General features: G+C 49.5%; 1 protein-coding gene across 2 annotated transcripts in view; it reads left to right on the top strand.

The window, feature by feature from the left end:
* Positions 1 to 14,954, top strand: part of LOC124555179 — a 159,677-nt gene extending 144,723 nt beyond the window's left edge. For both annotated transcript variants that reach the window (XM_047129009.1, XM_047129011.1), the window contains exon 10: positions 13,555 to 14,954. In XM_047129009.1, the coding sequence (XP_046984965.1) occupies positions 13,555 to 13,614 (60 nt within the window). In that variant the 3' untranslated portion in view covers positions 13,615 to 14,954. The remainder of the gene's footprint in view (positions 1 to 13,554) is intronic.
* Positions 14,955 to 16,008: the final 1,054 nt, after the last annotated feature.

The following is a 16,008-nucleotide window of genomic DNA, read 5'->3' as shown; positions in this document are numbered from 1 at the left end:
CACCATTATTTGCCTGGTGCCAGGAGTGCCATCCCCTACCCCCTCATTGCCAAACGTGGAGCTTGTCCCGTACTCCCTCATTGCTGTATGTGGGGTTTGCCATTCACTGCCCTCCCCTGCCCTCTCATTGGCAGACGTGTGGCTTGGAGTTCCGTAGTTCCTCATTGCGGGTCATGGGGTCCGCTGTCCCTTGCCCCCTCATTGCCAGACATTGGACTTGCCGTTGCATATCACCTCTTGGCCAACTGTTGTACTTTCCCTCCCATACCACCTCTTTGCCAGCCTCCGCACATCTTGTTCCATACCACCTCTTTGCCAGGTGCCATACTTGCTGACCCATACCACATATTGGCCAGGTTCCATACTTGCTGTCCCATACCCCCTCTGTATAATTCCACACACTCTCTATGACATCCCCTACCCCTCACTGCTGGTCGCCATGCTTGGCATCTCCTGCCCCTCATTTCCGGAAATGGCGTTAGCCATCCCCTGCCCCCTCACTGCCAGACATGGGGTTTGCCATCCCCCACCCCCTCACTGCTGGACATAGAGCTTGCCATTGCCTACTTCCTAATTCCCAGACATGGGGTTGCTGTCCCATAACATCTCTTGTCCATGTCACCACTCAGCCTCCTGGCATAGTTGCTGTCCCATGCCATTTCCAGGCCAGTCACTGTACATCCTGTCCCATAGCTCCTCTATGTCAGCCATGCAGTCAGTACATGCAGTCCCATAGCACATCTTGGCCATCTGTCACACTTTCCAACCCATACCTCCTCTTGGCCAGCTGTCTTATATGCCGTCCAATACCACCTCTTGGTCAGCAATCTTACTTGCCGTCTCAGCCATCTCTTGACCAGCTGCTATAGTTGCCATCCCATACCACATATTGGCCATCTGCACTTACTTTCTGTCCCACACACCCTCTTTGGAGTTCTACATACCTTCTATGCCATCCCCTGCCCCTCATTGCTGGTTGTCAGGCTTAGCATGCTCTACCCCCTCATTGCCAGATTTTGGGTGTGCCGTCCACTATCCCCTCAGTGCCAGATGTGGGGCTTGCTTCCCGTATCACCTCTTTGTCAGCCACCATTCTTTCCACCCCATACAACCTCTTGGCCAGCCACCATATTGACCATCCCTTACAACCTTTTGCCCATCCATGTTACTGTCAATCCCTACCACCTCTTGGCCAGGCACCATACTTTCCTTCATGTACCACCTCTTGGCTAGCTGTTGACTTCCTTCACATACCACCTCTTGGCTAGCTGTTGACTTCCTTCGCATACCACCTCTTGGCTAGCTTTTGACTTCCTTCACGTACCACCTCTTGGCTAGCTTTTGACTTCCTTCACGTACCACCTCTTGCCTAGCTATTGACTTTCTTCACGTACCACCTCTTGCCTAGCTATTGACTTTCTTCACGTACCACCTCTTGCCTATCTTTTGACTTTCTTCATGTACCACCTCTTGCCTATCTTTTGACTTTCTTCACGTACCACCTCTTGCCTATCTTTTGACTTTCTTCATGTACCACCTCTTGCCTATCTTTTGACTTCCTTCACTTAACACCTCTTGCCTGCCCCGCTGACCTTCCGTACCATGCCACCTGCCTATCTTTTGACTTTCTTCACGTACCACCTCATGCCTATCTTTTGACTTCCTTCACTTACCACCTCATGCCTATCTTTTGACTTCCTTCACTTACCACCTCTTGCCTGCCCCGCTGACCTTCCATACCATGCCACCTGTTGGTGGGCGACTGTACTTTCTGTCCCAAGCAACTTCTTGGCCACACCCATACTTCCTGTCCCATACCACCTCGTGGTCAAACGCCATACTTTCTGTCCCATGCCCTATACCGTATCTTAGCCAGCTGCCATACTTTCCATCCCACACCACATCTTGGCCAGCCACCATACTTTCTGTCCCGAGCCACCTGCATGTCAGTCATTGTACTTACCCATACACCCTCTAAGCCAGCCACTGTAGTTCCATCCCATACTACCTCTATACTAGCTGCCATATTTGCTGACCCACACCACCACTAGGCCAGCTGCCGTACCCTGTCCCATACCACCTCTAGGCCAGCTGCCATACCCTGTCCCATACCACCTCTAGGCCAGCTGTTGTACTAGCTGTTCTATACCACCTCTAGGCCAGCTGCTGTACTAGCTGTCCGATACCACCTGTAGTCCAGATGCTGTACTAGCTGTCCCACACCACCTGTAGTCCAGATGCTGTACTAGCTGTCCCACACCACCTGTAGTCCAGATGCTGTACTTGCTGTCCCGTGCCACCTCTGAGCTATTCACATTGCTGTGCAATATTATGTCTTGGCCAGCCACCTTACTTGCCCTCTCAGCCACTTCTTGGCCAGCCACTGTACAAGCCATGCCATGCCACCTCCTGGCCAGCCACTGTACAAGCCATGCCATGCCACCTCCTGGCCAGCCACTGTACAAGCCATGCCATGCCGCCTCCTGGCCAGCCACTGTACAAGCCATGCCATACTATCTTCTGGCCAGCCAGTGTACATGACATACCATACCACCTCTTGCCCAAACTCCGTACTATTCATTCCACACCATCTCTTTGCCAGTCACCGTACTTTGTGTCCCATACCTCTTATTGGGAAGCCTCCATACTTTTTCCATACCCCCTCTTTGGCATTCAGTACACCCTCTGTGCCCTCTCCTACAATTCATTGCTGGCTGCCAGGCCTGCCATCCCATGCCTCCTTTTTGGTGGTCATGAGGCTTTTCATCAATCTGCTTGCCACTTGACATCCCATACCCCCTTGTTGCCAGACATGGGGCTTACTTTCTACCCCCCTTCCCCCAATTGCCAAACTTGGGACTTGCCTATTACCCCTTTGTTGCCAGACGTGGGGCTTCCCATCCCCTCCCCCCAGACATATGGCCTGCTGTCCCCTAGAACCTCATTGCCGGACATGGGGATTGCCGTCCCTTACCTCCTCATTGGTGGAAGTGGGCCTTGCCTTTGCCTACCTACTCATTGCCAGATGTGGGGCTTGCCCACCTCTTGTCCATGTCACCTCTAGGCCAGCCACTGTAATTGCTTTCCTATGCCGCCTCTAGGCCAGCCACTGTAATTGCTTTCCTATGCCGCCTCTAGGCCAGCCACTGTAATTGCTTTCCTATGCTGCCTCTAGGCCAGCCACTGTAATTGCTTTCCTATGCCCCCTCTAGGCCAGCCACTGTAATTGCTTTCCTATGCCCCCTCTAGGCCAGCCACTGTAATTGCTTTTCTATGCTGCCTCTAGGCCAGCCACTGTAATTGCTTTTCTATGCTGCCTCTAGGCCAGCCACTGTAATTGCTTTCCTATGCCACGTCTAGGCCAGCCACTGTAATTGCTGTCCCATGCCACCTTTAGGCCAGCCGCTGTACTTCATGTCCCATACCACCTTTAGGTCAGGCATTGTACTTGCTATCCCATACCACCTCAAGCAAGCTGCTATACTTGCTGTCCCATACCACCTCAAGGCCAGCTGCTGTACTTGCTGTTCTGTGCCACCTCTAGGCCAGCTGCCACATTCCTGTCCTATACCAACTGTAGGTCAGCCATTGTGCATGCTGTCCCATGCCACCTCTTGGCCAGCCACCATACCTGAGTCCCATACCATCTCTTTGCCAGACACAATACTTTTTTCCTATACCACATATTGACCAACTGCCATACTTGCTATTACATACCCCCTCTTTGGCATTCCATACACCCTCAATACCGTCCCTTACCCTCATTACCAGCAGCCAGGCCGACTGTCCCCTACCTCCTTGTTGCTGGTCATGATGCTTGGAGTCCCCTATGTCCTGATTGCCAACTGCCCTGCTTGCCTTCCCCTACCCCCCTTGTTGCCAGACATGGGGCTTGTCCCCTACCCTCTCATTGCTGGACATGAGGCTTTGTCATTCTCTACCCCCTCATTGCCAGATGTGGGTCTTGCTTTCCGCTAGCCCCTCATTGCTGGACCAGCGGCTTGCCGTACCCTAGCCCAGCATTGTTGGACCAGGGGCTTGCCATCACCTAGACCAGCTTTGCTGGACCAGGGGCTTGCCATCCCCTGGACCAGCTTTGCTGGACCAGGGGCTTGCCATCCCCTGGACCAGCTTTGTCCCCTACCACCTCTTTGCTGGATGTGGGGCTTTCTGTCCCCAACCTCCTCATGGCTGGATGTGGGGCTTTCCGTCCCCAACCTCCTCATTGCTGGATGTGGGGCTTTACGTCCCCAACCTCCTCATAGCCTACCATGGGGCTTGCCCTCCCCTACCCCTCATTGCTGGCAGAAGGCTGGCCGTACCCTACCCCATCATTGCCAGATGTGGAACTTGCTGTCCCCTACCACCTCTGGGAAAGCTGCCGTACTTTCTGTCCTGTACCACCTCTAGGCCAGCTGCCAAACCTACTTATCCCATACCATACTTTCTGTCACATACTCTCTCTTTGGCGTTCACACACTCTCTATGCCATCCCCTACCCCTCAATGCTGGTCACCAGGCCTAGCATCCCCTACCACCTGAGTGCGGGATATCGAGCTTGTCATCACATATCCCCCATTGCTCGATGTGGGACTTGCCATCGTCTACTACCTCTTGACCAGCCACCGTAATTTTCATCCCATTCCACCTCTTGGTCATCCACCATACTTCTTGTTCCATACCATCTCTTTGCCAGCTGCCTTACTTTTTGTCCAACATGACATATTGCCCAGCTGCCTTACTTGCTGTTCCATTCCCCCTCTTTGCATTCCACACACACTCTGTGATGTATCCTACCCCTCATTCCTGATTGGCATGCTTGGCGTCGCATACCCGCTTATTGCTGGACCTGGGCTTGCTGTCCCATACCTCCTAATTGCTAGAGGTCAGGCTTGCCGTCCCCTGCTGCCTCATGTCCCATACCACCTCTTGGCCACCCGAGGTACCTGATGTCCCGTACCTTCTCTTTGCCAGCCTCCATACTTTTCATCTCATACCATTTATTGGCCAGTTGCCATACTTGCTGTCCCATACCCACTCTTTGGCATTCCATACCCCATCTATACCATCCACTACCCCTCATTGCTGGCTGCCGGACTTGCTGTTTCCTACCTTCTTGTTGCTGGTCAAGAGGCTTGGCGTCCCATACTCATTCCCAGACATGGTACTTGTTCACTACCGCATTGTTGCCAGATGTAGGGTTTGCCATTCCCTGCCTCCTAATTGACAGAAACGGGGTTTGCCATCCCATAACACCTCTTGTCCCATGTCTCCTCTTGGCCAGCCACTGTTCTTGCTGTCCCATACAACACTGTACTTGCTGTCCCATACCACCTCTTGGCCAGCTGCCGTACATGCAGTCTCATACCACTTCTTGGCCAGCTGCCGTACATGCAGTCTCATACCACCTCTTGGCCAGCTGCCGTACATGCAGTCTCATACCACCTCTTGGCCAGTTGCCGTACATTCCACCCCATAACCCTTCTTGGTCAGCTACCTTATTTGTCGTACCACCTCCTGATCAGCAATCTTAATTGTGATCTCAACAATCTCTTGTCCAGCCACTGCACATGCTGTCCCATACCACCTCGTGCCCAGCCTCCGTAATGTCCATTCCATACAATCTCTTCTCCAGCCACCTTACGTTTTGTCCCATATCACATATTGACCAGCCACCATACCTGTTGTCTCTTACCCCCTCTTTGGCAGTCAATACACCCTCTGTGTCATCCCCTACCATTCGATACTTTCCGTCTGGCCTGTTGTCACCTGCTCTCGTTTTGGTGGTCACCAGTCTTGGTTTCTCCTACATCCTGATTGCCGGCTGCTGAGCTTGCAGTCCATTACCCCCTGTTTGCCAGACATGGGGCTTGCTTCGTACCCTGTCGTTGTCACACTTAGAGCTTGCCTCCTATCCACTAGTTGCCGGACATGGTGCTTGCCTCCTACCCACTAGTTGCCGGACATGGTGCTTGCCTCCTACCCACTAGTTGCCGGACGTGGTGCTTGCCTCCTACCCACATGTTACCGGACGTGGTGCTTGTATCCTACCCACATGTTACCGGACGTGGTGCTTGTATCCTACCCACTTGTTGTTGGACGTGGTGCTTGCCTCCTAACCACTTCTTGCTAGACTTATGGCTTCCCATCCCCTACCTCCCTATAGCTGGATATGTGGCTTGCCGTCCCCTACCCCCCTATAGCTGGAGGCTTCCTGTCCCCTGCCTCCTCATTGCTGCACATAGGCCTTGTCATCCCCTACCCCCTCATTGCCGGACATGGGGCTTGCCACCCCTTGTCCCATATCACCTCTAGACCAACCACCGTAGTTGCCTTCCCATGCCACCTCTAGGCCAGCCACTGTGCTTCCTGTCCACTACCCTCCCTAGTTCAGGCATTGTACTTGCTGTCCCATACCAACTAGAGGCCAGCTGCCATATGTCTCTAGGCCAGCTGCTGTACTTGCCGTCCCATACATCTCTAGGCCAGCTGCTGTACTTGCCGTCCCATACATCTCTAGGCCAGCTGCTGTACTTGCCGTCCCATACATCTGTAGGCCAGCTGCTGTACTTTCTGTCCCATACATCTGTAGGCCAGCTGCTGTACTTTCTGTTCCAGACATCTGTAGGCCAGCTGTCGTACTTGCTGTTCCATGCCACCTCTAGCCCAGCTGCCACTCTTGCTGTTCCATGCCACCTCTAGCCCAGCTGCCACTCTTGCTGTTCCATGCCACCTCTAGCCCAGCTGCCACTCTTGCTGTTCCATGCCACCTCTAGCCCAGCTGCCACTCTTGCTGTTCCATGCCACCTCTAGCCCAGCTGCCACTCTTGCTGTTCCATGCCACCTCTAGCCCAGCTGCCACTCTTGCTGTTCCATGCCACCTCTAGCCCAGCTGCCATATTCCTGTTCTATACCAACTGTAGGTCAGCCATTGTACATTCTGTCCTATACCACCTATTGGCCAGTCGTCATGCTTTTGAGCCTGTACCACTTCTTGACCAGCTGCTATTCTTCCTGTCACATGTCCTGTTCAACCTCTTGGCCAATCACCATATGTTCAATCCCATAGCACTTCTTGGCCAGCCGCCATAATTTCCATCCCATAGCACCTGTTGACCAGCCACCATACTTTCCATCGCATACCACCTCTTGTCCAGCCACTGCACGTTCCGCCTCATACCGCCACTTAACTAGCCCCCATACTTTCCATCCCATACCACCACTTAGCCAGCCCTCATACTTTCCATACCATACCACCACTTAGCCAGCCCTCATACTTTCCATACCATACCACCACTTAGCCAGCCCTCATACTTTCCATACCATACCATCACTTAGCCAGCCCTCATACTTTCCATACCATACCACCACTTAGCCAGCCCTCGTACTCTCCATCCTATACCACCACTTGGCAGCCTCCATATTTTCCATCCCATATCACCACTTGGCCAACCGCCATACTTTTCATCACATGCCCTACTCCACCTCTTGGCCAGCCACCATTCTTTGCATCCTATAGCACCTCTTGTCCAGCCACTGTATTTTCCTTCTCATAACACCTCATGGTCAGCCACCACACTTACCTTCCCATAACACCTCGTGGTCAGCCACCACACTTTCCTTCCCATAACACCTCGTGGTCAGCCACCACACTTTCCTTCCCATAACACCTCATGGCCAGCCGCCAAACTTTCCTTCTTGTAACACCTTGGGGTCAGCCACCACACTTTCTTCCCATAACACCTCATGGCCAGTCGCCACACTTTCCTTCCAATACCATCTCATGGCCAGTCGCCACACTTTCCTTCCAATACCATCTCATGGCCAGTCGCCACACTTTCCTTCCCATACCATCTCTTTGCCACCTGCCATACTTTTTGTCCCATACAAATTATTGGCCAGTCGCCATACTTGCTGTCCCATACCCACTATTTGACGTTCCATACACCATTCCCTACCCCTCATTGCTGTCTGTCGGGCCTGACATTCCCAACCACCTTGCTGCTAGCCACCAGGTTTGGCATCCCATACCCGCTGCTTGTGAGCCACCGGGTTCGGCATCCCCTATCCCATTGTTTCCAGACATGGGGCTTGTCCTCTACTGCCTGCCTTGTTGCCTGACATGGGGCTTGACATCCCCTACTCCCTCATTGCCAGATGTGGGATTTGTCATCCCCTGCCTCCTCATTGCTGGACATGGAGCTTGCCATCCCATACCACCTGTTGTCCCATGTCATCCCTATCCCAGTTGCTGTACTTCCTGTTTCATACCATCTGTAGGCCAGCCACTGTACTTGCTGTCCCATGCCACCTCTAGGCCAGCTGTTTACTTGCTGTCCGATACCACCTGTAGACCAGCTGCCATTATTGCTGTCTCATACCACCTCTTGCCCAACTGCCATACGTTTATCCCATACCACCTGTTGGTCAGCCACTCTTGGCCAGCTGCTGTACTTCCATCCTATACCACTTGGCCAGCCACTGTACTGTCCGTCCCCTACTACCTCTTGGCCAGGCACTCTACTGTCCCTCCCATACTGCCTCTTGGCCAGGCACTTTACTGTCCCTCCTATAATACTGCCTCTTGGCCAGATGGCATACTTGCTGTCCCATACCCCCTCTTTGTCATTACACACACCCTCTATGACATCCACTACCCCTCACTGCCAGTCACCATGCTTGGCTTCCCCTAACCTCACATTACCTGACCTGAGACTTGCCGTCCCCACCTGCCTCATTGACATGTGGGGCTTGCAGAGCTCTACTGGTACATTGCAGAACATAAGGCTTGCCATAACCTATCCCCTTATTGCCAGATGTGGTTCTTGCCACCCCTTACCACCTCATAGCTGGATGTGGGGCTTGTCTCCCCACCCCTACTGCCTCATTTCCGGATGTGGGGCTTGGCGTTCCCTACTCCGTCATTGGCAGCTGCCAGCCATGTCATCAGCTACCTCCTGGTTGCCGGCTGCCTTGTGTGCCATACTCTACTCCTGGTTGCCAGCTGACTGGCTTGCTATTCCCTGAACCTGATTTCTGGCTATGAGACTGGCCAACACATACCACCCCCATTTCCGTTCCCTGCCCCCTCGTTGGTGGCCCCTGCCCCCTCGTTGGTGCCCCCTGCCCCCTCGTTGGTGCCCCCTGCCCCCTCGTTGGTGCCCCCTGCCCCCTCGTTGGTGCCCCCTGCCCCCTCGTTGGTGCCCCCTGCCCCCTCGTTGGTGGCCCCTGCCCCCTCGTTGGTGCCCCCTGCCCCCTTGTTGGTGCCCCCTGCCCCCTCGTTGGTGCCCCCTGCCCTCTCGTTGGTGTCCCCCTGCCCCCTCGTTGGCTATTGCTGTCACCTACCTCCTCATTGTCAGCCATCAGGCTTGGAGATTGCTAGGCCTGTCATCTCCTACTCTCTCATTCTGAGCGACTCGGAGTGCAGGTCACCTGGCTTGCCTTCCCCAACTCCTCACTGCCAGCCACTGGGCTAGCCATTGCCTACCCCTTCTTTACCGGCCGCTGCGCTTGCTCTCACCCACCCCTTCATTATGGACCACCAGGCTTGCTGTCACCTACCACATCATTATCAGCCCCTGGGCTTGCTGTCAATTGCAAACTGCTTGCTACCGGGCTTGCCATCCCCTACCAGCTGGATTCTGGGCTTGCTGTCATCTACCCCTTCATTATCGGCCCCTTGGCTTCCTGTCACTTGCTTTCTTGCTGCTGGCTGTCGAGTTTGCTGTCCCCTACCGCCTCATTGCCAGGTTTGCTGTCCCCTACCGCCTCATTGCCAGGTTTGCTGTCCCCTACCGCCTCATTGCCAGGTTTGCTGTCCCCTACCGCCTCATTGCCAGGTTTGCTGTCCCCTACCGCCTCATTGCCAGGTTCGATGCCCCCTACCACACCCCCACTTCCCCAGCCGCTATAAAAGGCGCCCCAGCCCCCTTCTCCAACCACGACAAAAGGCACCCCACCCCCTTCCCCAGCCGCGACAAAAGGCGCCCCACCCACCTTCCACAGCTGCAACACAAGCTACCCCATCCTACTTTGCCAGCTGCCACTCCTGCCACCCTACCTATGCTCTCAGGCTGCCATCCACAACAAGAACAGACAATTGCATTCACCTCCAACAGATCTGATGGACTTGACTCCGCCTTCATCAAGCCTCCACCCAGCCGGGCCCCGCGCCGTCGCCTCCACCCGGCTGGGCCTCGCGCTGCCACAGCCACTGCACATTGTCCAATTCCTGCTCCCTCCCCAATTGGGCCTCACTGCTTGAATCCCAGCTTCAAGCCTTACATCAGAGGTTCTCAATGCAATGCACTCACACTAGTGGCACTCAACACCAACCCATGCCCTGACTGGTGGCACTCAACGCCAACTGGTGCTCAGCATCAACCGTTGCTCACCCCAGTGATACTGATACCCAATCAGTGCACGCAAACCTGTCAGTGCTTCCCCCATCGGTGCTCTTGATGCTTTGCTCAGTGCGATTGGTGCTCGACTGTTGGCGCTTGCCCCAATTTCCGATTGTGGCAGTCTCACACACCCCAATTGGTAGTTGTTGTGCTACCTACCTCATTCGTTGGTCGTGATGGTCTCGCCCACCCTGATTGTTGGTCATAGTTTTGATGTTCACACCGCTGATCATGTTGGTGGCGCCCTCCCTGATCTCTGGTCGTGGCGGTGGTGCCCAGCCCAATTGCTGGTCATGGCGGTGGCGCCCACCCCAGTCACTAGTCCTGGCGGTGGCATCTAGCCCGATCGCTGGTTGTGGCAGTGGCACCCAGCCTGATCGCTGGTCGTGGTGGTGGCACACAGCTCGATCGCTGGTCATGGCTGTGGCCCACACCCAGATCAGTTGTGGATGTTGTGCCCAACCCGTTAAACCTCCCACTTCATCTCTCATCTTTTGTTGAGTCTCCCCCAAAGGCAACACAAATCTTATAAGAGGGACTGTGGCACCTGTACCCTATGGCCAACATGTTTCTGGGTAGACCTCCTCCAACAACACACCTATTGTCACGATACCCTGCGCCAACACACCTATCATCAGAGGCCACAGAGTGGCTGCCACGACCATGAAACCTCGCTGCAGCCCCCACGACTGCTCCTCCCACTAATGTTTCCCCACACCACCCCTGCTACATGATAGACCATCAAAATCTTCATGCCTGCAAGTCCCTCCTACACTGCCCCACACCTTTCTTAACCAACCCCATGTCTCTCAAACCCCTACCCAATTCCTGCATGCCCAACCCCCCAGAGTCTCACGTGACTACCGCTTGCCAAGACCTGCTTAACTACCCCCACAGTCATTCATGACTACACCTTTGAGTCCTGCGTGACTTGCTCCAGTCCTGCCTCTCAACCTTACAAACCATGCACCATCAAGAACCCCTTGCCATTCCCCCAAGCTCCACGTGCGAGTGCCCCAGCACACAACCTCTTCAGGCCCCTGGCCTCATAAAGCAGCTTGGGATACTAGTCCCCCTTAAGTTGATTGGGACCTCTTGACCCCCACCACACAAGCCACTCAGGCCTCCATCAGGCCTTCCCAACCGAGGTGCTCAGCCCCCTGATTAGTATGCTCCTGCAACCAACCCCTAAGCAAGCTGCTCGAGCCCTAAAGCCCTTACCCTACCTAATTCCTGCATGCCCTACCCCCAAAGTCCCACGTGACTATGGCATGACCACTCCCAGAGTCCGGTACGACTACAACCCCTGTCAACCGAGAGTACGACCCCTGTCATGCGCGACTACCCCCAAATCCTCACGTGCGTCTACCCCCCGGGTCCTGTGTTTCTCCCTCCCAACCTTTTGCATCATCCACCATCAAGAACCCCTTCTGTCCCCCCCCAGGCCCCTTGTGCCAATGCCGCAGCACCCAAGCTGTTCAGGCAAGGTGCTCATACCCTCAAGCCCTACCCTGCCCAGGGTGATTGTGCCCTCGAGCCTGGAGCCCGCCCGGGCCGTTCATGCCCCTGGGCCCATACCCTGCCTGGGCCGGTCGTGGCCCTGGGCCCCTCCCGGGCCGGGCCCCTCCCGGACCGGTTGTGGCCCCGGGCCCAGGCCGGTGACACGGGCTGACACACACCGGTGGCCCCTGTGACCACCCATTCCATGCCCCGTCCCAGTGACTTGTGGACCACTGCCTGCTGCAATGTAGACACCTGTGCTGCACCACACCCAAGTCACCTTCTGTCAACCAGCTCCTCCGAACCCAGTCCTCTGTCACTCTTACTTCTCTAGTGGCGCCATTTCCATTGATAAATGGAAAATGATTATGCCTGTTTTGTGTTCCAAACTGACACATTCATTTTTTGTCTAGTCCATATAAAATTTTTCTGCCTAAAATGTAGTTTTATTGTGTTATTTGTGCCTTTACATGTTCTAATCTTCACTTAAGTTTTGTTAAACTAAGTTTTAATTTTTTATCATAATTTAGAAATTACTGATTAACTAATGCCTGCTTTTTTCTGCTACCAACCGGAGCTGTATGTAACAAGGCAGTGATGTAAGCTCTGGAGAAATGTAGTATTTCAGCAACATGGTGGTTGGTCTTCTGACAATTTTCACTGGCATATTGCATATTGCACAGGAAATACTTCACGGTATTGGCAGTATCCTCTTTTTCTCTCCCCCATGCCTCATGAATCACCAGTTCTCTCTATTTACAGCCAACAGTGCTAGGAAATGCTTCACATAGCTACATAGTTTTCAATTCTAATCTTATTAAATTGATATACACACAACACTATCACCCACTCACACTCATTTAGTATTTGTTGTGTGTACTTTGTATTCCATAATTGACATCACAATTGAAAATTGTTCCTTGCGTGCAGAAAGGTAAAAAAGAGTTAATGCTGAATACTAACTCTGTTTAACATGCAACATACAGAATCCACGAAATGGTGCCTTTAGCTTACAGATGCAAGGAATCTTAAAAGCTCGTAGGAGATGATGAAATGCTAAGTGGTGAAAAAAGTTTGACTCTTTGAGCAAACATATGGGAACAGCTTGTTATTCTTTGCATTATAGTTGCCTGAATAGCAGGCAGTTCAAACACCAGATGACATTTTGGTGCTACCACTTTACTCCAGAATGATGGCAATGGAAGTAACATAGTAGGTTTCAACTCTCTCTGTCTCTCTCTCTCTGTCAGGCATGTGTGGCATTATAGGTATTGATAGAATGACTGTACTGCAGGAGACAAAGTTTTTTGTAGCACAGGACTAATTGCAAATTTGATAAGTCATTTTTTTATTCCAGTTGTCCATCTCATAACAATTATGACTGTTCTTATTTTGATGTTCTCAACAAAGTTTTTTTGTGAACATTATTTTATGACACAGTCTGTGGGAATAGGCACACATGCACATATGTATGAAAATGACTTGTATTTGAAAATGCATGGCTCTTCTTTTTTTTTATTTGCTTGCAAATTGTTGGACTTCATAAAATTTAATGACCTGACAAACTGTTCGACCAGTATAGTTAATAGTAAATACATTTTCTACTTCATGTTTAATTTCGTTACATGTATTGTTTCTTTCACTGTTTCAGGGAAAACTGGTAACCATTCATCTCAAAAGGCCACCATTTACTATAAACCTGCAGTTGTAAATGTCCAGCAGTACACATCGAGACCAGATTTGATTGTTTCCAAAGTCACCATAATATTCAATTACGGGGACAGCATGAGCTCTGTTCCTCTTTGAGCTCTCTTTTACCAACTACTCACCTACTTTCTATCTTGTGCTCCTCTTTTTTTTTTCTTTATATTTACAATATGGTTGCACGTGTTTCTCATTTAATACATTTACTTTCTTCTTTATGGGTGCTTTGCTTCCCTCTCGTGGTTTTAAAACACTACTAAACGGACCATTCTCACTCCATTTTCTTTAAATCTTCATTCCATTATCTAGAAACCTTTCTCTTTCCTATCCTCTTCTCAAAATTTTTATCACAACTGTATTCCATTTCCCAGTCGCATACTGTAAACACACACTATAAGAATACTTTACGATTAAAGAAAAATTAATTACGATTGTGTTATTGAGTGGCCACTTCCTAATTTCTCCATCTCATCTCTTATGTACACTTTAAAAGAAAAGTTGTGTATCTCAAATATTTCCACAGAACATAAGTTAGCTAACTTGTTATCATTGAAGAGACGAAGAAATTGACGAATCAGCTCTATAATAATAGACTGTTCTTCCAGATATTGTATAAAATGGTTTAGCAGCTTTTTTGGAACTATAATCCATGTGTTTGTAATATTCATGATTTTGAAAATTTGTATTATGTTTTGAATTCTGTAAAAATCGAGAATTATAAAATTGGAGTGGTTGTAAAGTTTTCATATAAAGATGAGATAATGACAAGTGCGTAAATGAGAACTGCAACATGGGAGCTTTGTGTCAGATGAAATAGCTTTTTCAGTACTTGGTTTTGGGCTTACACAAATGTTAGTATGTGAGCTACATGCTGAGTGATTATCTTTAGTCATTCTGTTGTTTGTATTCTTCCAAGGGGGTTACAGTATTATATCAATATTTTCATGATTATTCATAGTCTAATTTTATGTAATGTAATCAGTTACAGATAATTTTCTTATGTGAATTTACTTTTGATGTAAGTGGTGTTTACAATCGTAATAACTTACTTTACTGATAATTTTCTTTACCGCTTAATGATGACTGAATGTTCTCAGTAATAGAAGTACCCATTCCTCCTCTAATTGAATGTGAATTCTGAGGAAGTAAGTGACGCTATTGACATGAATTCTCATAATCTCACACAGTTATAAATAATATTTTTAACTTCTCATTGAACATTGCACATAATTCACATCTATTTATTAGTTGCTGTGATTGCAGTTACCTGTTATACTTTTGGATATTTTTACTAAATGTGGCTGGTATGTTAGTTGCAACGTCATCAGTTTCTGTGATAACTGATTTTTAAAGAATATTTCTGAGTATTTTTATTAAATGCTTATGTAATTTTGTTGACATTTCCTAAACTGCTGTGATATTTTTTATTTAAGTCATACTAATAAACTACAAAATCTCTGAATTTGAATATGTATTTCAGTGTGGCTAAATAATTTTTCATTTGCTTTGTAATATGGTGGTATCCAGAGGGAAGCTTTGCCAATTAATAGAATAACTGCACTGGAAGTTGTCGCCAATGTAATTCTGATAACCTCGTATCTCACCACTCATTCAGTGTCATATCAAAAAGTGCTACAGATTTATTTGAAATTAAATATGCATGTACTATTCATAAATAGTGACACAAGCAATTTTCTCCACTTTGTTGACGATAAGTCACTGAGTAATGAGTGCTTAAAATGTAAAAAAAGAAATGACTTTCAGAACAGTATCGATTTGTTCACAAGTTGTGTTCAATTTAAGGTAGAACAGTGAAAATGAATTTATTTGAAAACTCAGTTAAAGGGCTTTCAAATGATATAATTAGTTGAAAAAATATATATACATAATTTCCAAAAAACGTGAAAGATAATGTTTTCCCCCACATAGTATGAAAGTTTCAACTTGAGAGAATCGTGTAAAAACTTTCAAAAGTAATTTTATGTGTATAACAACTCTGTTAAATGTCACTCATATTGTGAACTATTGTTCTTGTTTTGCTACCCATTACAGTTTTACAGAATCACAGTTTGATTTACTACTTGGGCTACAAAATTGTATTTGTGATACAAATAAGTGTTTTAAAGCGTAGCACAAGTGAAATTAATAACTCAAAGTTAATAAAGGGACCTGGATATCTATAATACATATATCTTAATAGAAGTGAAGGAACCACATTTTAAAGACGGTATACAAAATGGTTGGATAGTGTGACTATCTCCCATATTTTGAATATTTTGTTGCTGTATAATATTTAGTCAGCTGCAGTCAATGGTATTCAGTTGTTGAAAGTGACCGGTACATCATCCTTTGGACTGACGTAGCCTATAAAGTAAAATAATGCGAGTAATACTGAAATATT

This window comes from Schistocerca americana, chromosome X (assembly GCF_021461395.2).
Source record: "Schistocerca americana isolate TAMUIC-IGC-003095 chromosome X, iqSchAmer2.1, whole genome shotgun sequence".
Classification (NCBI taxonomy): Eukaryota; Metazoa; Arthropoda; class Insecta; order Orthoptera; family Acrididae; genus Schistocerca; species Schistocerca americana.
This window is presented reverse-complemented; position numbering and strand designations above follow the sequence as displayed.